The 23097-nt window shown below is 41.6% G+C and overlaps 2 protein-coding genes across 6 annotated transcripts; one reads left to right on the top strand and one right to left on the bottom strand.

Moving 5' to 3' along the window:
• Positions 1 to 60: 60 nt before the first annotated feature.
• On the bottom strand, positions 61 to 14761 carry mia3 (MIA SH3 domain ER export factor 3). Of its 3 annotated transcripts, XM_056427780.1 has the most exons (28): positions 14589 to 14760; positions 13152 to 13285; positions 12951 to 13037; positions 10699 to 12853; positions 9793 to 10122; positions 9237 to 9367; positions 6696 to 6827; positions 6546 to 6567; positions 6352 to 6440; positions 6171 to 6248; positions 5942 to 6052; positions 5791 to 5862; positions 5594 to 5698; positions 5043 to 5165; positions 4847 to 4934; positions 4668 to 4732; positions 4486 to 4576; positions 4235 to 4373; positions 3866 to 4028; positions 3744 to 3779; positions 3563 to 3630; positions 3232 to 3317; positions 2888 to 3001; positions 2458 to 2520; positions 2326 to 2372; positions 2145 to 2213; positions 1285 to 1699; positions 61 to 815 (listed from the first exon to the last, which is right to left on the bottom strand). In XM_056427780.1, the coding sequence occupies exons 1-28, from the start codon at positions 14707 to 14709 to the stop codon at positions 565 to 567; spliced, it is 5385 nt and encodes a 1794-aa protein (XP_056283755.1). In that variant the 5' UTR covers positions 14710 to 14760; the 3' UTR covers positions 61 to 564. The 3 variants fall into 3 exon arrangements, with proteins under 3 accessions (XP_056283755.1, XP_056283757.1, XP_056283756.1); XM_056427782.1 differs by lacking the exon at positions 2888 to 3001 and having other exon boundaries at positions 14589 to 14761; XM_056427781.1 differs by lacking the exon at positions 2145 to 2213.
• Positions 7654 to 21153, top strand: taf1a (TATA box binding protein (TBP)-associated factor, RNA polymerase I, A). Of its 3 annotated transcripts, XM_056427784.1 has the most exons (13): positions 12121 to 12200; positions 12292 to 12346; positions 12445 to 12528; positions 16500 to 16702; positions 17009 to 17172; positions 17424 to 17537; positions 17624 to 17825; positions 18047 to 18174; positions 18480 to 18638; positions 18927 to 18993; positions 19244 to 19367; positions 19483 to 19637; positions 20400 to 21153. In XM_056427784.1, the coding sequence occupies exons 4-13, from the start codon at positions 16573 to 16575 to the stop codon at positions 20450 to 20452; spliced, it is 1296 nt and encodes a 431-aa protein (XP_056283759.1). In that variant the 5' UTR covers positions 12121 to 12200; positions 12292 to 12346; positions 12445 to 12528; positions 16500 to 16572; the 3' UTR covers positions 20453 to 21153. The 3 variants fall into 3 exon arrangements, with proteins under 3 accessions (XP_056283760.1, XP_056283759.1, XP_056283758.1); XM_056427785.1 differs by lacking the exons at positions 12121 to 12200; positions 12292 to 12346 and adding an exon at positions 7654 to 7848; XM_056427783.1 differs by lacking the exons at positions 12121 to 12200; positions 12292 to 12346; positions 12445 to 12528 and adding an exon at positions 15663 to 15884.
• The last annotated feature ends 1944 nt before the right edge of the window (positions 21154 to 23097 follow it).

Raw genomic sequence — 23097 nt, 5'->3', positions numbered from 1 at the left:
AAGTATTTGGGACCAGTGTAAAATACATTCACTGTGACCAGTTAGTAACATAACAGCGACAGCATTTACATTCTTTATTATTAAAAGTTCTACCAACATAGTAAAATAAGTTATACATCTGGCCATCAAATTACACATTTGCTTTAAAGTCTACTCTAAACCAATAGCTTTGGGAAATTATGGAATTCCTGAAATGCTAGAAGCTAAACTCCCTCCTTTTTAAAAATAATTTCCACAGGAAATGACAGTTACAAAATTGCCCCATTAAAATCATTGCTATATAATTTTTAAAAGATCAACAAAAATCCTCTGGCATATAATTAATTATTGCACAATAAGCTTTTTAGAAAAGTGGAAACCCTCTTTACGCATTGATTTCAGACACATAATTATAGATGCTTTAATTTAAGGACCTTCTTTGTTTTTGTTATAAACATCTTTGCAATTTCTTATTTTATAACTTAAATATGAAAATAATCATGACCTTTGTTTAAACTTGATCTGGGGTGCTGATGTGATGGGTTCAGGGTAAATGCAAGTCCTCTGCCACAGCTGGTGGCATCTTTAAGGCTGGACCATTGCTGGCCTCGAGTCCTGAGGGGCCTCCTGCGGTCTGGGGCCGGTGTGCGAGTTCTGGAGGGTATCGGGTGGAGCGTGACCATATGTGTCACCATGTGCGTCACCATGTGCGGGATGGAGGGGGACGCCTGGAGGCAGGTTCATTGGTGGGCTGTTGTGGTCTCGTGGTCCTGGGTAGCGCATGTCATGAGGGACAGGTGGACGTGGTCCCATCGGTCCCATCGGTCCACGAACACCTTAACAGAACAATTTAAAAAGGAAAATATGACTGATGACACAAGGAGAGACGAGCTGTACTGCTTCGGTATGCACAGCTTTCAGGGAGCAGCCACAGCCGGACACAAGTACAATCAACTATCAAGACATGCCATGAGTTCTATGTTTAATGTAGCATACAACTTCATATTTGTGAAGGACGAGGCATTTATTACTGATCCATCACGGTCTAAAAAATACAAATGTCTTAAGATATCAAGAACTACTTCTCTATCTCTTAGGTTGTTACTTCTTCTGTCTGAAAGGTAGTTTTTGTTCAGCTTGACCCAATCGTACATTTCATTTTCATTTAATGAAAGTGATGCGTTACCCATGTCAAGCGTGTTAGTGCACGTGAGGTCATCTGCGATAGTGCTGGTTTTTTTCTTCTTCACGCAAATACTTTTTTATAATGAAACATGAAAAATAATAACAAAGGGCAGAACGTACCATGTGGCATAGACATCGGCCCAAAGTGATGAGGCGGAGGAGGACGGAAGTGTGGCTGTGGTGGACCCCGAGGATCAATGACATGTGCAGGGCCCGGCCTTGGGTGGAATGAATGTCCGTTGGCAGGGCGAGGTCCAAACTCTCCTCCCATTGGTCCAGGCAGTGGCATACCTGGATGTCCATTGGCTGGTAGTGGAGGCCCATGATGTGGAAGTACATTCGGAGGAAGAGGACCATGAGGACCTGGTGGAAGGTGGTAGAGGCCAGGTCTTGGAGGTCTGTAAGCTCCAGGCGGCGGCAGGCGGCCAGGGTGGGGTCCAAGAGGGAGAAGCTGGTCATGGGGACCAGGGGGAGGTCCTTGGACCATATGGCCGGGTGAGTCCCTGATCGGAGACGCTAGGAAGGATCCAGGTCCCTTAAAAAAAAAAACAGCATAATGAGAAATTAGATAATTTGAATTGTTCCTGTGTGTGAGTAGATGCGGATAACCATTTCATTCAAGCAGTGAAAAGATCCACACACCAAAAGTGCATTTAGCCAGGCTCAAATCACATGGACCTCACACCATGATTATTTAGGTGAAGAACCAAAAGCACTTTCACAAACACTTGACACAGAGTTGCAACTTTCAAGAACCCAAATATTTTCCAAGACACAATTTATCTGAAGTTTAGACATGATGGAAAGAACCCCTGCTTCTCTCAGTGCTGTGAGAACAGGGGAAACCACACACACTCAGCCCAAAAAGTGAAGTCGGCCACAGTGAAGCAAAAGGCCTTGAATCTCTTCCCAGCTTTAGGGAAGAAGGTGGCGAGCTTGCAAACGCCTTCACACTTGGACTGGCCAGTCTGTGTACTCACTGGCTCTGGACTGTCTGTGGAGGCCTCAGCCTGTGTCTCTGCTTGTATCTGTGGATCTACTTCCTGTGTCTGTTTTAGAGCAAGGACATACACAACGGACATGTAGGTAGGAGCTCTAGCCCTGCGGATGAAATGAGGGAAGGCAACGTGTAAACAATGATGTGCTTAGAAAAAGACTTACAGTAACGTCCAGGTTGGCTGGTGACGAGCTTCGGGGGCCCATCATGTCTGAGAGAGGAGAAACAGCACAGAACTGTGACACGGCGAACACAAAGGTGAGCTCTTTAAAATACAGAGACGGCAGAGGGCATACCCATCCCCGAGATGTGTTTGCCTTCAGGGTAACGACCATGTGGATCGGATGGAGGTCGTGGACCTGAGGGGAGAAGAACACAAGATAAATTGACAGCCGTAATTCATCAGGACTGTAGCACTCCTCCAGGGAAGACAGTTGGAAGAAGACAATAAAGAGGAAACAAATACCAAAAAGGGAAACGTTTGAACTAAATGATTCAACTAAAAGAAACAAAACAAGAGCAGTCAAAAGGGAGCTGAAAACAGAGAAACCAGGATGACACGAGGAACAATGAAGAAGAAGAACTCAAGAAAGTGAAAGATCTGAAAAGAAAAGAGAGTCAGGTGTGCAACGGAAGAGAGATTAAAAAAAGGCAAACGGCTGTTGCAGTGATGATGTCCAACGGTGGCGAGGGTGAAAGAAGGTGAAGTACTCCACTGGGACTCACCATACGGGTCAATTCTTCGCCCCACTGGGGCAGAAGGAGGGCGCCTGGGACCCTCGATCATTATCGGGGGGGATGGTGCACCCCCACTCACAGGAGAGGGCCCATATGAATCTCCTGTTATGATCAAACCATCCATTGGTGACGATACACTTCAACATATGCAGAGACGAAGTCCTCACTTCAGGCTCTCCGACACGGCCGAGCACATTGAAATGACAGATGTACGACCGCATCGATCTTTCTCGTTCACATGCGGGATGTTATTAGAAAACAGCATCCTCTTCTGAGTGCTGTGGAGGATGAGAACTGACCCAACGGGAAGAGAACAATAGGTTTGTGTTTACCTTGGCGAGCGCCTGCAGGTTGTCCAGAGTTGGGTCTGAAGAGAGGAGCGCGGCGCTCATTGAGCTGCGACATCAAGACGGCCAGTCTGGGGAAAAGAACAAAACACTTGGGTTAGATGCAAATAGACTCCAGGGGTAGGGAAACTAGTTCTTCCTTTATTGATTGGTGACATTCTGAAAAGACTCCCAGAGCCCATTTGATCACATCATTAAGTTGCAGTCCAAAACCAAACGATATTTATTTTTTAAGAGCTGGAATAAGTCAATGAAGTCAATTTCTGATGATAAATCTAATAATTTAAACAATTTGTACTAATCCTGACAAACTTACTTTTCACGGAGCTTTGATGATTCAAGCTTCTCTTGATTCAGAGCCCGCTCTGCATTACGAGCATTTACCTGGAAACGTAATGGAGAATTAGTGTGGCACTAGAATCCCCACAACTCAGCTCTTTAGCGATCTTAAATATCCATTTATAGCATGTTGGCAAATTGTAATAAACTGTGCATACCCAGTTTGAGTGAGTTTTGGTTTCCTGTTCTTTTATCTAAAAGAGAAAGAAAGTGGACAAGATAGTCAGTCACGGTTCAGTGAGAGGTCTCTGTACTTGCTCATTTACAGAGGAGTGTCTACCTGCTCTTTATAGACCTCCTCCGTCTTCTTCATCTGGTCCTCCATTTCATTAATGCGTTGCCTTAAGACTTTAACTTGCTCCTCGGCCTCCACCGCTTTCCCTCCCACGTCGGACAGCTGACTCTCTTTGCTGCGCCGCTCCAGCTCTTCCTTCGTTAATCTCCTGCAGTCACAGAAACTCTCAAATAACGGCAACACGGGGCTCCTCCACACCTCTCAATTTCAAAGATGTATATGTTTTTATTCATGGAGATGTTTCACTGGTTTATGCTCAAACAGCGACGCTTACTCATAGTCATGGTGCAATGGCAATAGATTTTCTAGTGTGTAACAGCAGCTAATAAATAAATGTGTTACGGCTTCACTTACTGTTGCAAAGCGTTTTCCTTCTGCTGATACATCTCCACCATAATTTCGTTTTTCTGCTGGAGGACCTTGAGCTGGTTTTCAACATGGCCCTTCTCCCTTTTTATGGTTGCAATCGCATGCTCCAGCTCCTGGTGTTGCTCTGTTGCCAAATACAACGGTGCGTTGAGAGAGCGGCAGGAAGAAAGTCAGATACAAAGTTCATGCAATCTTGCCAGATAACACTTTCATCAAAAGAAACATGAGCAACGTACCTTCCAGTGACTTTCTCTTCTTCTCTTCCTTGAGCAGTTTGGTCATGAAGCGATCGCGCTCTTCCTCGACCACAGTGAGCGTGGTCTGGACCTGGACACCAACAATGTGGATTACAACATTTTAAAGCAGGTTCACACTTTGCGTCATCAGAATTGAATAGAAAGTTATTTCGTCATCTTACCCGAGAAACATCCATCATCTGTTTGATCCTGCTCTTTATGGCAGTCTTCTTGTCTGAAAAAGACACTGAAAGACCATTAAACACTTAGTATGGAGCTGAACATAACATCTGAACATCTACTGGATACTTTTGCAAGTGTACAACTGCTTTCATTAAACCCGTAACAGAGTGGGACTAACCAGGAGCGACTTCACCATTGGCTAAAACTTTGGTGTCACTTTTCTGCAAATCACAAGCATCTAGGTCTGCCAGAAGTTCAGACAGCACCTGTGAGGAGACACGTTGGTTTGGGGTAAGTTAATCATTGTATACAAGTTAAGGACTTAGAAGTATGAATTGTAACAGCAGTTTAAAAGAGGGAAAGAAGATCCTGACCTCCACATTGTGATCCTTGAGCACCACCGAGTCCTCCAGCTCTTTCTGGGACTTCTGATAGACTTTAATCTGCTGGTTCAGCTCCATGTGTTTGTCCTCCCAGTTCTTAATGCTCGTCTTAAACTGTAAGAATTGGCATGTCAGGAAAGTGCCTCAGGAAGTATGCATCTAAAATGTTCCGGTTTTAACTAACGGATACAAAATCTGATTCAAATACCCATCAACTGAGACTATTAATGAGACAGCTGGTTCTATATTGAAGCAAACTGATAATCCTCTGATCACTTCTCCCTTTCCAAGACTGAGGTGACATGAGCCATGGGTCAGAGGTCTGAACAGAATCCTTTAAGAGGAGGATGTGGAGTTCACATTGGAGTCCACCTGTCGCTGTTTTAATATATGGCATTCACAGGGACCAGCATTATTAACGAACATGTCACATTCATTTTTATCTCCCACTTTCTACGATTTTTTAAACTGTTTATACTTTTCTACTTCCTGCCCTTTAACGCCTCATTGATTATAAAAATCAAAGCAACATATTTTCTTACCGTTTTATTTTCTTCTTTTAGTACTGAATAGTCCCTCTCAAGACATTTGTGCTGAACTTTTCGGGCATCTTCGCGAATCTTGGCCTCGTCCAGGAGAATAGCACTCTGTAACAAATGCCAGCAGTTGAAAAGAGAAGCTGAAACCACGAGCTTAGTTTAATCTCGCATTGTGCAAAGGATTACACAAGGACTCGTACCTTAGAGAGAGTTTCCTGAGTCTTTTTCCTGCTGAGCTGTAGCTTCTCGTTTGACTTCTCCAACTTCTCAATCTGTTAAAGAAACCGCTAAGCATCATGAATCTGAGACGACAGCTAAAGACATGGCAAGAAAGAAAAAATATTAAATTACCCTGGTGCCATTTTGCAGAGAGCTTGCCCTCTCGCCTTCGAGTAGCTTAGCATATTTGTTTTTTTCCTCAGCTATTTGTTCATTTCTTGTTTCTGCCTCCAAAACTTTACACTGCAAATAAGTAATGAGAAAAAACATTGCAATGACAAACTGAACATACACTTAGCCTCCCAACACTCAATGAAGTAAGAGTTAATACACAAAGACAAAAAGTATCCCAAGTGCTTACCTCCAGGTCTTGCATCCTTTTAATTGTACAACTAATGGTTGTCTTCGACTGTTTTTGATTTTCTTTCAGTTGTTCGGTCTTCAAAAATGAAAAATAAAAACACAATTGAGAGTTAGAAACAAAAACATATATTTTGTCCAAAGTGGTTCAGAAATATTCGATCTCATTACTTGCAGCTCACCTGTTTTTGGAGTTCAGACATTCTGGCGAGAGAGTCATTCTTCTCTTTTTTTAGTGCCAGAATTTGCTCTCCCAGCCTTTTTTCATCAACTGAGTCCACACAAATTTAAAAGAAAGTACACAATCAGTTACATTCATTTTACACATTGTAATGTAATACAGTATTTTTGTTATTTAAAAGGAGTAAAAACATACCAAGGTATTCTCTCTTCTTTACCTTAAAATATAGAAAAAGGCAATAGGTAAAATCAGTTTGACGTCTAATCATCAGTTTGGGATAACTGTCACAGAATGATCATCATGTACATTGAGCAGAGGTGAGAGCAGCAACGTTACAACACTTACTGACAACACGGTCCTCCAGAGAAAGAGGGTGAAGGTCACTACTCCGATCAAAGCAGTGATGACCACAGCTTCCCAAGGACAACCAAACAACGTTTCCCCTGGCTTCCACTCTTCTGGCAGCAATGAAATCACCTGATGGCACACAAACACAACTACATTGGTAAGGAATGACCAGAGAGCCAATGAGGAATGATAAAATAAAGCTGGTGTATGATAACCTTTGAAGGTAGGAGGTCAATGTCTCAAGGCATAATAACTGACGGGGGAGATACCGGTGTTACTCTTCTTACTATGTGAATAATATCACGATGAGACTAAAAATAGAGACTGAGGGCAAGTCAATATTGGCCAAAGCACAGCGAGACACTGCAGCAGGCCGACAGTAGCTTAAGACTCAAAGCAACTAGCCCTATGTACATGTACCCCGAGACTGAGATACTGTGTTTTCATTACCCAAAATAGAATGAACACAATAAATGTGTGATCCGATACTCTATTCACACCACTTAGAGGAAAGCTTGTCAAGATGTTAACAGCGGAAAAACACAATAAAAAAAACAAGCACTGTCCCAATTCCACAACCATGGTTGGAATAACAAGGAAGTATTACATTGTGTAACATTTTGTGTTTTACAAAGGGTTGCCGTTACAGTGCTTCTTTCAACTGCTCCTTCCAAAATCACTAGGAATGTTACAATTACGAGCCAGTTGGGCTTTAATCTTCAGTCAAATCAATTATCATGCAGTGTTTGTTTGGCTGACGTATTTATGTATTGTATCAGTAGTCAAAACAGACAATAATTGTCCTATTTCATTAAGGTTGAGTCAGACTAAGAAGAACTCTGCCTATTGCTCCAAACAGAGGAACCTTTGAACCCAGCATGTGGCAATTCAGACAGGAACAAACACACTCTCCATGAAACAGAGGGATTACAGATCCATTTACACACCACATTGCCTGACATGATTTAGATTTTCTCTTCAACTTACTTCCCTTCACTCACTTACAATTACACCGTTTCAGTAGAGCAATGCACAAAAGCAGGACTGTAACCCCACACTACGTTTCACTCAAACGCTGAACCGCACAGACAACAAAGATACAAGACGACCCAGGTGGACATTGAAGATATTCTGGCATGCGTTAGGTTTGGTGAGTACATCCATTAGACACTTTAGTTAACGTTCAAGTCAATTTGCATCAGCCAAAAGCTCATCAACACGTCAGCAGTCCAGGAGAGCGTCATGGCTACTCTTCACACATGGCTGCACTCAAATGTCCACTTACATGGTGCAGCTCCTTTAGAACAAACAGGTAGACATGGCCCGGCTCCATTACAGGTCTGGGTGAAGTATCACTCGCCATGCTCGTCTTTGAAACCCAAACGGAACTAGCACGAGCAACGCTAAGCTAGTTTGACAGGTATTCGCTCGCTAGCACGTCGGTGTCGGCTGTCCTCGACGCAAACCGGACAGTTAGGTCCACGGTAACAAAGTCGGCTGTTGAAGCCCTCGGGGTGTGAAAAATGACAGCACGTAGTTACAAAAAGTGACAACGTCAGCGGGTTGAGACGGGCGAGAGGAAGGACTTGGCAATAACAGAGGAGTCGTCTTGTCGCATTCACTGTCACAAAGCAACCGTCAGACTGCAAACGCTGGCTGAGTTGGAGGTTAACATATGGGTTAAAATTTAAAGCACACAACGCAATTAAGAACCTGAATTAATTTGACAGCCCGTAGAACATTGTATCGCTGCCTTTTATGATGAATGTTTGCCCAATCAAGGCCCGGAGGTTGTGCTAGTTGGACGCTAAGCTCCGGCTGTATTGAACTTCAGCATCCACCGCGACATGACAGGGGGAGGCCCGTGGGACGTTCACGCACAATCGGACATTTGACTGCCAACATTAACCCGATAATCGCCGACAACTCGTGCTTAAATCGATCGGTGTGCTGTCTAAATGTGTGAATGCAGGAGGCTGCAAGGAAGAACGCTTGAACGTCAATAGACATAGTGTGGGCCAATTAAATGTGACCCGTATTTTATCATTTGTTTTCTAAATGTTTACCTGTATGAAAAATAATATTAAAAAAATCAGGATCATTAGACCAAATTAGAAAAAAAATCTAAATTTGTCCTTATACCTTTACATGTGTGTTAAGACATACTGATTGTGACCAGATTTGTGGCCAATTAGTTTCGGGCCCAACAACTTTTCTCTTTATGAATGGGGTCCATTTTCCAATCTGCAATATCCTTGCAGACCTACCGACTGGACCTGACACGGAGCACCAAGGAGAAACGCGGAACAGACGGGCTCTGCTAAGATCATTAGTAACTTTGCAGAAATACCTTTTTTTAAATCAAATTATATTTTTCTATTCCCTGTGTATTCCCTTATTCCCTGTACTAATCCACAGCCTGTTGGTTGGGAACCACTGGTTTAGGGGATGGTTGAAGTCACAGAGTAAAGAGAGGGCTGATGTTAAAAAGATAAGTGCTGAACTAGTGAATGCTATATCTACAATTCTTATACTTGCCTCAATAGTCCACTCCACAATTTTTCTCTTGATCATCAAAAGGATGCAGCCCATATAAACCATCCCAGTTGAAAATAATCCAATTTCTTCTTCGGTAATTTCAGACACTGGTCCCGTGGAGTCCAAAGAACCTGGTGGAACAAAACTTGCCTGTTAGTCAGGTTATGTGTGTTATGAACAAAGAAAAACCCCAAAACCTTCCATTACAGTTAGTCATTTCATTGCATTTAAAAATAGTCAAAATATCACGTGATGATGAAATAATTCATCCAAAACCAGGTGAGTCAAGGAAAGAACCAAACCAGACTTACTATGACTTGGACTGATTTGCTGAGCCCAATAATTAAAATTGTGCTAAATTCTACTATTGTCTCAAGTGCTAAAATCTGTGTTTCATTATGCCCCAAACAGTGAGGATTTTAAATATATATAAATGTAAGGTAAGGGGCTTGGCAAAAAGAAGGAAACACCTTCATTTTGAAGTCAAGTGAGCAACTATTTGTTGTAGGTTTAAGAATCCTAAATAAATAAAAATGCATAGACATGAAATACCAACCTGAAGGCGAGGGCTCGACCTCGACATCAAGGCCCGTGTCTAAGGGATTTTCCAGGGTGGCTTGAGGGACCTCTTGCATCTCATCTGTTGCACTAAAGATAGGCTGATTGTCTTTGTTATTATTAAAGTGTCCGCCATCCTCCTCCACACTGACATCCGGCCTACTGGCCGCCTCGTCCAAAACCATCTGGTCTTCATTAGTCTCTGCTGGCTTCTCCTCATGTTGCGTAACTGTGAGGTTGTCATTGCTCTCAGCTTCAGGGAAACCGTCAACCTTTTCTTCGTCAACAATGTGGGGCATGTCTTCTTTTACTTGTAACTTGAGTTCATCTACAGCAAAAACACATGGGCAATGAGGGATTAGTCATTTTCTCGGTCTGTCTTAAAGATTTCTGGATGGTCATCCATGTAGGAGATGTTATTTATTTTCTGGGAGGTGGAATTCTGTTTTACAGCAAACATATTTGAGATAAGGACAGCAGGTGTGGCCTATGGCTGTCAAGAACAAGGTGTTTATTCAGTAGGAGGAGAGTGTGACTCTTTAATTGAAGAGAAAACATTTCAATGAAAGGTGAGCAGAGCTACAGCTGGTACAATCAACTGGAGTGAAACTATTTAAAATCTGTATTTGGGATCGAGGCAATATCACATCTGTCAAACTAAATAAAATAACATTTTGAAATCTTCAGAATTACAGACGAAGGACAAAAGTTGTCTCAGATCCAAATAGCGAATAGAGAGTCCACTTCTACAACATGGTGGACAAATAATCCATAATCATTATTTTAACTTTTTTACTTGTGTGTGAAAGGCCCAAATCAAAAGTTAAAACGGACCATGCAATGGTACAATCCCAGACCTAAAACCTTTATCTAAACTCTGAAAAATAAATAAAAGAAAACCTACCTTGAATGATACCTGATGCTTTTTCTGTGGACAGAGGCGTGCTGTCATTGGCTGTAGAATACTTCTGTCGGAGGCTGAATGCGAGCTCCTGCAAGTCATCCAGTATTTCCGTCTCCTTGTCCAAAATGCTTGTGTCTGCATGTTGGTCATAACTGCGTTTTGGGCTCCGGCTATCCAGCATCTTCTCGATCTCGTCCAGGATTGCATTTTCAGACGTCTCCAGGATGCGCTCGAGTGCATTTTCAATGTCTTCTGTCGAGCCTGTGTGAGAGGTAGCCTGCAACTCAATGTCCAGGTCAGAGAACATGGCCTCCACTTTGAATAGATTACTGAGACCCAGCAGCTTTTGGAGCTGCTCCATGTTCTCCTTTGTGAAGTGGTCTCGAAGCAGAGTCAGTCTCATCACGCTGTCGCTGTATTCTTGCTCCTGAGTCGGCACAGTGGGCGGAGCCACTTCAGAGGAGGATTCAGGGTCTTTGTTGTCGGATTGTGAGAAAGAAAGTGCATTTTCATCATCAAGTAATTCTTCTTTCTTTTCCTGCATCTCCTTCTCTTCATCTGAAAGATTTTCCTCGTGAATCTCTGGTCCCTCCACAGATAATTCTGGTTGACTCTCTAAATCGTTCATCAAGTGGTCATGTATGTGATGAGGTAGGCTTTCATCGACTGTCTGTTCATCATCTTTCACATCGGATTCCGTCTCCTCAGTCATCGGGTCTTGCCGTATTTCAGATTCAGCTACTTCTAGATTTGTCACCACTTTGTTTTCATTAAATTCAGCATCCAAATCCTCACTATGCTCCATTACAACGCTACTGTCGTCATCATCATCATGAACCTCTGTATCTTTGGACATTTCTTCTTCTTCCACCTCCTCCTCACCATCCTCCTCCTCCTCCTCTTCTTCATGCTCAATGGTTTTATCTGTTGTTTTAAAAGAGTTTTGAGCCTCATGAATGGCAGAAGTATCAACATGCGATACTGGATCCACTGATATTCTAGATGCTTCTGTTTGATGGTGTATCGGCACACCGGTTGGTTCCTCCAAAGCGTCCGCGGGGCCGATCACTTCTGCATCACTCTCATCGTCGTCACCATCAAACACGGCTGTTGTTTGTTGTTCCCTGTTCTCAGGCTCTTCAGATTTCACCACTATTAGTTTTCTTTCTCCAGCCGTCTTTTCTTCCTTAAAACTCTTATATGTTGTGGAAGCAGCCTCTTCGTCCTCATCATCGTCTTCCTCCTCTGAACTCAAATCTTGTGCTCTCCGCTCTCCCCCAGTGACAACTGAAAAAACAGCTTCTCCAAATGACGTCCACACGTTCTTCCCCTCCGCAGCCTCTGGTTTATCATCATGTGGAGGGCTTTCATGCTTTTTCAGGGAATCTGATGCCGGAGTGTTGATGGTTTCTGTGGAAAAAGACAGCAATGGAGTTTCTGCTTTAACATCCACGTCATCTTCGGGATAATTTTCCACATCTTCGCCTTCCTCTTCATACGGGGTAACGTTCTTGGTGATTTCGTCGTCGGTGACGACGGCGTCAAAAGTTGTTCCAAATGTTGTTTTTAACTCTGGGATTTTCACTCCTTCAGAAATCGTGACTGGTTCGTTTTCCGAAGCAAAATCTTCTTTGGGCAAAGATTCTACGTGAGAGTTTGTGATTGTTTCTTCCGTCTCACTTTTTTCGGGTGCACTTTCAATATTGGGCACGACTGTGTTCTTCTCAACTTGTGTGTGTTCTGCAGCTCTTTCAGGAGCACCAGGTGTAGCTGCTGTCTCAGACGGTTCTGCCTCGGGAGAAGGTGATTCAGCTGCCACGTCCAGTTCAGGTAAAGAGGCGCTTAAATCATCTGGGACGTGATCAAGGTATTCAGAGTTCTCATGGTACTCAGAGTTCTCATGCTGCTCAGAGTTCTCATGGTACTCAGAGTTCTCATGCTGCTCAGAGTTCTCATGCTGCTCAGAGTTCTCATGCTGCTCAGTCGCCTCTTCTGTTGATGGCTGTGTTTCTTTCTGCTCATCCTGTGCCACTAGAATGTGGTCAGTTGTTACATTATTTTCATCATTCTCCTCCAGTGAAGAGCCGAGCAGTAAATCTATGTCGTAGTTATCAAACTTATCAAATCCAGTCTCAAAACAGACAAAATCTGTTTCCTGAAAAGAAGTTTTAAAAAAATGTTAACATTTTAAAACCGTTGCACCATTTGTTCATGTCTGATTTATTCACTTAGTGAGCAACTTATTTTCATACCTCTGCTGGAACTTCAATTTCTTTGTCAGTATAACGGTGGTTAACTGCAAGAAGGTGGTTTGGAAAATAGCCAAAGTTACTTCCAACCTATTAAAAATAAAAGAAAGAATAAAGAAGAGAACATGTTGAGGATTATAACAATTTTGCATTAACAAGATGTTATTAATCTCTGACTCAATATATTAACCAGAATATACGTACACTTCCGGCCCATATGTCGGCCCTTCTGCCTGACAGTTTGTAGTATACATAGATAGTTTCTGATGTTTTGACCTTCAGGAACCGACAGTCTGGTCCCGAAAAATCTGCGATAGCTTTTCCCCGACACAGAAGCACTGTGAAAAAAAAAGAGGAAGAATTAGAATCATTTCAAGAAGATAAGCTCCACCAATATGTTATTATTCACATAGTGCTCATTCTAAACTTCTAAATGCTGGCAGACTATTTTCATAGATTACAGCTGTACCCCCTCCCTGAAAGAATACTCAATATAACAAATACATTTACTCTTTAATGTTTACAACTCTCCTTAGGACTGCAATTAAAATGCATATTTCAAAGTCCAAGTATAGACATTAAAATGTACAACAGTACAACATCCAAAGAAATATGCTTTTATGCGATTATAGATCAACAAAATCAATACATATTCACATTTGAAAACCTGGAACCAACCGATGTTTACTTTACTGATTGACATTTTCAAAATGATTGCCAGGTTGTGTTGTCTATCCGCTAATGTCAGCTCGACAATATTTCCATTTAAAAACAAAACGACTAAAAGATTAGATGGCAAAGAGTGAAGCATTATCTGCATAGTGTTCGTGACAATGCAGTGTAATATTCACACCAAAATATATGATGACTTTCAGTCGTCTTAAGTCTTTTTGATTTACAACACTTAATTGATCTCCTTGATGCTCTCTTTGTGTTTAATATGACTCCAAACAATCTTCCCCACATGATAAGTCTTCAATACAACCACTATTTATCAAATAGTTGCGATCTACAATTATGTGACTTGCTTCCTCCAGATGAGCCATGACAACAACAGCAGCTGTAACCGCGGCCTCTGGACACACGTCCCCGGGGCATCAAGCCCCTCCGATACCACCAGTAACCTTCGTTTCAATTAACCGGGTAAAGAGTGACGTTAGTCCGAGATGAGTAGCATTAGCTTCTAAGGGAGAAGCAACAACCAGAGCGTCTCAGCAATACAAAAAGGGACGCCGGCGGCCCTTTTATCAGCTCGTGTTGGCTCATGTTTACTGTCGTGTGTCCAACGTTAGCAACGTTTCCAACGTGAGCGGGAGTCTTTTTCAGAAGCCCGTGGCCCGATAGCTGCTAGCATTAGCCCCCTGTACCCGGGCCGGGGCAGGGAGGCCGGAGCTACCAGGCAACCGGCCAACGACTGAACCGATGACACCCACCCTCCCCAAAAAGCTAATAATTTATCGTGCCCTGATTTCAAGGAGCACCACGCGGCCACGCAGCCGCCAGCAGGTTATCCAGGTCGCACATATCGATGGCAACAGGTCCGGAGATAAGGCGCAGTTTATGGCTAGCTGTGGCATCTGATGTGGGAAGACTTCATCCCTCGATGAGATTATAGTAGCTACAACAAGACAGCGGACTTACTGCTGCACTCCTTATCGGCGCATCGTTTAAAGTCGGAGAACCTTTTTTCCAAGGCTGCAGTGGAGATCAAATTAAATAAAAGTAATAAAAAGCCCTGTCGGTAGAAGTGTTTTGCTGCCATGCTGGCAGTTGTGTTGACTGGCTCGCCTCTGCCGCTGGAGCATGAGCATGAGCTGAAGGAGCCGACACGTCAGCAGGCTGGGTGGAGGCTCGGATAGGTTTACACAGGATATAAGGTCCGGATGTGGCTGCTCCATGTGACTGGCAGAAACGAGAAACTGCACAAGGAATCAGCCCCACCATTCAGGGTGCAGTTTCTTCTGGAGTCATCCGATACATCTGCAACATGCAACAACAGGTTTAAGAGACTGAAACCCAGGAATATTTACTCAGAGGATTAAAGGTGCACTGTAATGTCATTAAATCTCCACAGTGCCCTTTGTAAATACATTTAATTGAGATAACAGAGGGGAAGAGGTAGTTTGTTGAGGGGGGTCAATTGGTTTGTTGGCAACAGATACAAATCATGACAAAACTGTAACCAAATATTAAAGGAAAATCAATATGTGATGCCAATCCAAAACTTGGAGAATACATATTGCCCACCTGTCTGTTTCAAAATAATAGATCGTATTTGCAAATTTTGAGTTTTGAAAATAACAATAAAAGATAGATGGTCATGTCATTAACAACCACCATTGACAAAAACCTTTGATCCATTCAACATAAAGATCTATGTAATGTTTGCTCACACCATACTTTAATGCCAATGGGAATTTACACACACAAATCACAAAACAAAACGCACGACACTCAGAGAGATACAAAATAAATATCATTGGAAAAACATGCCATTATAAATAGCAAGGTGGAACATAACTTTAAGCCTACAGAAGCCAAGTTTGTGAAACACGAATCGGTTCTGTCACATTACTTAACCTCAGGTTGGCAGAATAAAAAAACAAAAATAAGCTCTGTGCCCCGCCTTTTCCGGTCCTGCCAGCCAATCAGCGTCTAGCTTCTTTTGTCTACTTCCTTAACTACAGCACTAAGAGCACAGAGGCGAATAGTTAACAACGTGTAGGAGTCACACGTTGTGATCGAAAATAGAAGACACTGCATAATATAGATTTGTTTTCAACAACAGCAGAGATTCAAAGTCTAAATGCTGAACGATAGATTTGACTAGTTATATTTAGATGTTAGCTTAGCTGAATGTATTAGCTCTGGAGTTAGCATCGGCACGTTGTCTTCCTTCAGAAACACCAGAGTAACGTTAGCATCACTGCTCGGCAGGTAGGAACTCATCCAACTATGTTTTACAAGGGAACAGGAGTTCCGTTTGTCACTTAAGAAGTGTCGTATGGATAAAGTCATTACACAGTATTTTTTTTTAGAACTATCGGTAGTGACGTTTATTGAAAACGGTTGTGAGAAGGCTAATTCAACCAGCTAGTTAGTTAGCCTCACATTACAGTAGTATTATTATTCTCTTCTACAGTAACACATTTCATGCAACTCTAGAAAAGATCACAAAACAATACTAGCAGTTGCGTGCGTCCATCTGTAATCTATCTGTATATCTGTCTAAACATTACACCTTAATTACAAAAACAGTTGGTTACAAAGTTGAAACGATTAGTTGATTGACAATTTATAATCATATCATTGTTTGTTTTGTAAGACATCAAGCAAAACTGTTAATGCATGTTCTTGCCTTGAAAATCTGAGATATTGCTGCTTTTATTTGTTTAACATTAAAGTAAATATTTGGGATTTAGATTTGTAATCAAGAAATTAATCACAAGATTAATGAATAGTTAAACAAATTCTTAAGACATGGCTTATGACAATTGGCAAGTCTTCATGTAAGTTTGGTAGCTGAACACAACTATTATTTTTTCCCTGTAGGTGGACGTCACACGCTGAACATCAGAGCGAGGAATAAAGGGCCGCTGTCTCACGTCTGAGTGCTGTGATCATCATGGACGACTTGCAAAGAGAGCTCGGGGCCCTTGAAGACTTAGAGGACGACAACGATTCCTCAGACGACGACTCTTCAAAGAGGAAAAAATCAAAATCAAATCTCCCTGTGGTTTATCCCATGTGTGCAGGTGAGTTGCTCTGTTTACAATATAGAATCGAATAGAGCTAATCGGCCAATTGCAGACATATTGTCATCAGTGAATATGTTGGCTGATTAATAACAAAAGATCTATTCGAAAGATATGTTAGAAGTAATTCAGAAACAATGTCGCACACTGAGATGTTTATTTTTCAGCTTTTTACACTCTTGAATATCAATATTGGAATCAGCCATTAAAAAATCCATTATCAGTTGAGCTATAGAACATATAATAGTTATTAATTTTTAGGACAAATGCATTCATCATGAAATAATTCTTTTATTTCACCTGAAGAGACACCGAGGGAAACTGGGTTTCACCAGAGTACCAGAGCCTGTCTGGAGATGATCAGGGAAGCCCTGCTGCATCATAGATGGCAAGAGGCAGCAGAATATATGGCATGTTATCCACAACTGTTAGAGGACCCAACAAATGGCAAATTTCAGCAGTATAAGGAGGTATGTTTGCTTTTTGAACAGACAGTACTTTGACTCTTTTCACAAGTTTCCACAAAAACCCTGCTTCTAAAAATGCAACTTAATTCTCTTTCACAGTTGTAGAGAAAAAAAGAAATTAGCAAAGATTACAAATATTTCAACAGTATATTCATGAATAAGTTATATAATTAGTTATGTAAACAATTTGATAAAACACTATGCAGGTTTCCACGTCTGTGATGTTTGGTTTCTTTTTGAAATTTCAACACTAGCTCATTTGGAGATTCAGCGCTGAGATCCTTCACCATCACCCCAAGTCAAAGATGGAGGACTACAACAACATCTATGAACGGATGAAACATTCAGGAGTTAAACATTTCCTGATGGTATGTTGGCGAGTAGACCTGACTGCACACACTTTTTAGTCTACATTAGTGAAAGACATCTGAGACCTTTTCCTTTGCGTCTCCAGATCTCTCTGGAACATTCATTCCACCTGCTGCATCATGGTCACATTGAGGATGCAAAGCATCAGCTGTCTGTCGCTGAAAGTTGGAGGTACGGGAAGGAGTCAGCAGCTCAGTATCAGAGGACTAAACTGATCCACGCCTACAGGAGTTTACTGGATTATCTGATTTGGTGTGACAAGAAGTATACCTACTCCAACAAAACTGGTAAAGTGATACCCAGCTTCACCAGAAAGCATCTATTATTTATTTGTGTCAGTTTCGCAGGCACATGCAAGCTCTTGTGTGATGTCACACTGCCACCTACAGGTCTTTCCTCTGGTAAAGAGGTGAACCCACTTGAGTGTGGTATCTAGACACTAAATTCTCTCTGGTGTAGTTCAATGTTTGAAAAATCTCTTGATTGTGTGTGTTATGTGATCCTACAGTTTCAGAGAATCCAGACAGTGTTGACAACCAAGACATGCTAAACTACTTCAGACAGGCCTCTCTGAATCTAAAGGAGATTTTAAAAATACCTGGCGTCTGGGATCCCTTCATACTGAGTTACGTTGAGGTAATAACTCATTCCCAACTGCATGATTTAATCAAAGAAATATATATGCTTAATATATTAACATTAAATGGAATAAATTGAACAATTTCTATATCAAGAAATATTTTGGTAATTTTTCAGCAAAGATTTAAAGAAATTCACTTCCCGAGACAAGACCTACCATGCACTTTAATGTCATCAGTCTTTTCCATGTACTTGATTTTTAGAACAAAACTACCGGTACTTGTCTTTCATGTTTTCAAATGTTCCTGTCAGGTTTGCTAAATGTCCCCAATTGTTGTAATGTGGTTGTTTATATTTGGCAGATGCTGGAGTTCTATGAGAATCATGAGGAGGCTTTAAAAGTCTTGACTGATTACGCAAATGATGAAGGCTTCCCACCCAATCCCAACGCGCAAGTCTATTTGTACCAATACTTAAAGCGGCGAAGTGCTTCAGGAAGAAAACTGATGAAAGTATTGAAGGTATAAGAATAAGAATATACACTTTTATTAATCCCCAAGGGGAAATTAGTTCTCTGCATTTAACCCATCCTTAGTTATTAAGTATAACAGTGGACAAAAGCATTGCATTTATACTGATATACTCGTATTATAAAGAGAGATATGATTCCTATGAAACTGCATTGAACTTACAATTAAAATGTTGTTAAAATGAGAAGTTGTGCCTTAGTTATAAGATGTACAGTTTAGCTCACATTAATACTCTGTGTCTAATGTCACTGTTTCTAACTTGACTTTCTGCTGCTGTAGAATCTCCATTTAATAGTCCCAAGCCATGAGTTGATGCCCGAGTACAGCGCTATGCTGCTTCAGTCAGGTAAAAACAGATTTGTTCTTAAATTAAAGTAAAAGTCTGACCAGATAATTCATTATACACACAATTAAAATGAATCACTTAAATGCAAAGTCAAAGTGATGTCTAACTGTAAACATCAAGAACGGCGTACTGTTCTGATATGAGAATATTTTTTATTATTATTAAAGATATGTCCTCTTATGTCATAGTCTCGTCTTATATATTTTGCTTTGTTCCATAATATCCATTATTGATGTGTTTTGTTTTTCAGAGAAAAACACAAACATCCAGAAAGCTTTAGGAGTCGTTCTGGACTTGCTGGACTTCGCCTGCTGGAGGAGCAACCTGGATGTGTGGAAGCTTTTAAAGGCTATTATTCAAAAACTACAGTTACAGTTACGTTTACAAATTTGGACAATTAGAAGCTCTAATTTTAATTGACTGTAGTTTATAATAATTCACTTATTGTTGCTGATCCCAGTTGTACTGTATACTTGTGTATCTCAACAGAGAAGACTGGAGGGACCGTGTTGCTGAAAAAATGGCCGCAAGAAAAGACTGGTGGCCGGCGCTGCACTTCACGAGGTTCCACGCCAGCAAAGACTCCGAGGAGAACCCCGAGCTCATGGGAGTGAAGGCATCCCTGACAAAAGTCCTTTGCCCGGGTAAGAAGTTGTGTGTGATGCAAAAGGGTTAGGGTTATCACTTCTGAAAGTATTGTTTACTGTAATTGCTATCTGAGAATTTCAGACACATTTGCCTAGAAATGCTAAATAAACATTACAAATTAATTATCTTTCTGCCCTAGCTTCTCGCAGGGAACTCAGACCTGTATTTAGAGATTTCATAGTTTAAAGGGATAGTTAAGATTTTTTAGTAGAAGTAGAGTTGTATGGTACCTCTGAAATACATAATAAGGTTGGCAGCAAGGCGATACAAAGCGATGTACTGCTGTGGATGAGGGCAGCGACAAAGCCCACTTACAAGAAAGGCCCAACTAAAAGAAGGAGAATTTGAGTTATTGTGCGACTTTGGCAAATCCACCATAACAGTTTATGTTGCCTCCCACGTTTGCCAGTCACTTTCACACAGAGAGACATACATCTTCACTGTGTGGATTCAACGCTGGTATTGGATCACTTTTCAGTATCGACCAACACCCACAGCCCAGTATCACGACTGAAACAGGCAGATTGGTTCACTTCTACCATGAACAATTTGATATGCCAACATTTTCTCAGAAGAAGAAGTTGTTTTTTAATGAGTTTCTCCAAAATAGAAAACTATAATGCTGTGGTTTGTTAAAATATTGATTTGTTAATGAGTTAGTTTGATAGATAACAGTGCCAATAGCAGCCTACGTCCTCTTAACTAGTCTGAAAACAGTTGAATTATTTGTTAATGTATCAATGTCTTACTTCTTACAGACCTAACGCTCAAATACACAGCCTGGCCGGTAACCAGTGTAGAGGGAAGGTGAGAGAAGAACTCAAAGAGGAAATCAACATCCGTCTTTAATCCTCAACCAAGATCGGAGCTGAGATGCTCTTGGAATGGAGAAACAACAGAAACACCCAGCGAAGGCAAAGACCTTTGTTTTTCCTGGAAATATATTGTTTATCCTGGAAATATCTCATTTAAGTAATAAAATATTATTTAGCTTCACTGACATACACATGATACCAAATGAACTTCCATACGATTTACCTTGTTCCATTATGTTAGTTAATGGTGCCTTGAGGTTTTTTTCTTCTTCATTATCAAGGCACAGGATACATTGTCCACTATGTGGAGCTCTTGTTCAGTATTTCTTTTGCATCTGAAGGGTATGACCACTTGATGTTGGCAGTGTGGCTCTGAATGTCAGTGTTCATGTTGGTTTGATGGTGCTTTCTGTAAAAATGTAATGTAAGCAGAGCCTCATTCTGACCTCAGCTGACCTTTAACCACTGTTTGGAGGGGCTATAGGTCTCAACACACTCCGAGGGATATTCTCTTTGTCAAGTCTATGGCCGGCCAGAAGAATCAACACAGAGCTTTCAGCAGCATAATGTCCATATACGTTAGAGTGGGACAGACAGGTGGTTGTATTTGACACACAGTAGATGCAGCACTGCCAATATTGATTTTCACAAAGAGGCTTGAATATTTTGCATCTCAGAAATAAAGAATTGCATCCAGCAGCAGCCCAATTTAATAAGTGAAAGTGTGTAATGATTCTGTTTTGGCTTGCCACAATTGTGTGTGTGTGTGTGTGTGTGTGTGTGTGTGTGTGTGTGTGTGTGTGTGTGTGTGTGTGTGTGTGTGTGTGTGTGTGTGTGTGTGGCAGTCATTACATAAACCAAAGCACTTGCCCAACCACAGGAGCAGCTGCAGAAGGGATCTGGGAATACATAACACATGTCGTTTGAAAATTCGAAACTCAGAGCAGAGAGGAGGATGGGGTTAGGAGCTGGTTTGTTGGATTATGTCCTTGTTATGACCTTTTTACAGCATTAATTTTCTGGAACTTTTCATTTTTTAATCACCAACACAGATGCTCACTGTTGAGGCAGTCGCTTCCCCCTGTTCTTTGTTGTGGAGCGGCTCTATTGGGGGTTTGGTGTCTTCCTCAAGGGCGCCGTGGGATTGAAGCAATCGTTTCTTTGCCCTGTGGTTCAAAGTGAAGACTCTCCTGTTTTGGGTCCTATTGAGGTCCCAACCATTCAAAGGTCCCTCAAAGCAGTCCGTCCCTCTTTGGCTATTTATTGTAGTTTGCCTCACCATCTCACCTCTTCCATCACTCAAGGTATTAGGTGGGAATTATTCTTCTCAGCTTTTTTTTCTCAAAATATGTCAAGAAGTACTCTGTTTGTTTAGGTTTTAAATTCTCTGGGAATTGGAGAATATTCTGACCTCAGAGGTAGATGTAATCACCCAATTAGGGATCCCACAGAGTCACAGGCAACAAGAGGGTTCCCTATGCAGCCATCAGCTTATTGTCCCATCTCGGGGCGGCAGCAGGAGTCTGGGGCACGGTGACCTGGCTGCTAACAAGTCTGCAGTGTCCATGTGTACTTGGTCAAGACACTGAGGTGGCGGAGGCCCGCATATGAATACAAACCGTAATCACTTTATATGTTATGGTTAAATTCCGATATATCAATGTAAAACAAAATATTCTGGAAAATATATTTAGAATTTTGTTCGTTGGAAAAAACTAAATGTGTTTTTAATTCTAACATTTTTGCACCTGACAAATCCCAGAGTTTCATTCCATTTATTATTGCTGTAACCTTTCTTCATCCTGTTCACTTGAACACATTTGTTTTCACTTTACCGGTCTGGGAGAATAATGGGAGGTGGAGGGAGTGTTACACATTTACAAGCTGCTGAGTACATCCACTGGTGTTACTGGCCACCAAGCAGCTCCCCTGGTTCTTTGTCAGTCGAAGAGGAAATATGATGATTTATGTTTATCTTGGAATGCACCCCAAAGGTTAAGGGGCACACTGTAAAATCTATCAGGTAAAAAAAAGAAAGAAAGAAATCCTTTCTCTGAGGGCTTATTTGATTACCCTAACAGGCCCTTTATACCTCCTCTCGCTCCGGGAGCGTCTTAGGCCTCAACCCACTGTAAACTGACATGCACTATAATTGGAGTGTAATTAATCATCAGCGCAGGTTGCAGACTGAATCTATTCGCGAAAGAGAAAGGAACGAATAGTCTAAAGAGAGATGTTTTAATTTAATGCTTGGTGTAGAGAGGCCCTGCATTTTGCTTTGTTGCGTTGAGGCCGACAATAATTGAGTTTTCACTTCTCTTACAGCCTCACTACCACTTCTTCTAGCACATAACACACACATACGCACACTCACACACACACAACTCACACACTCACACACACACACACACTGCAGTTGGTGACTCAGGGTCTCGCTTGGTTGGTCTGCTGGGCTCTGAGGATTTGTAACCTAAAATCCAGACGTGCACAGTGACAGTGTAACATCTCAGTGGCTCTGCAAGACATTTGAAGTCTGGTCTTGTTTGGGCGTGGAGGGAAAAGAGAGAGAAAGTGTGATCATTCAACCATGCAATTTAGACTTAACATGCTGATGTGTTCGCCATTGTGCTGCATGCCACAC

Source organism: Pseudoliparis swirei, chromosome 12 (genome assembly GCF_029220125.1).
Source record: "Pseudoliparis swirei isolate HS2019 ecotype Mariana Trench chromosome 12, NWPU_hadal_v1, whole genome shotgun sequence".
Taxonomy (NCBI): Eukaryota; Metazoa; Chordata; class Actinopteri; order Perciformes; family Liparidae; genus Pseudoliparis; species Pseudoliparis swirei.
The sequence above is the reverse complement of the archived record's forward strand: the minus strand, read 5'-3'. Positions and strand labels throughout refer to the sequence as shown.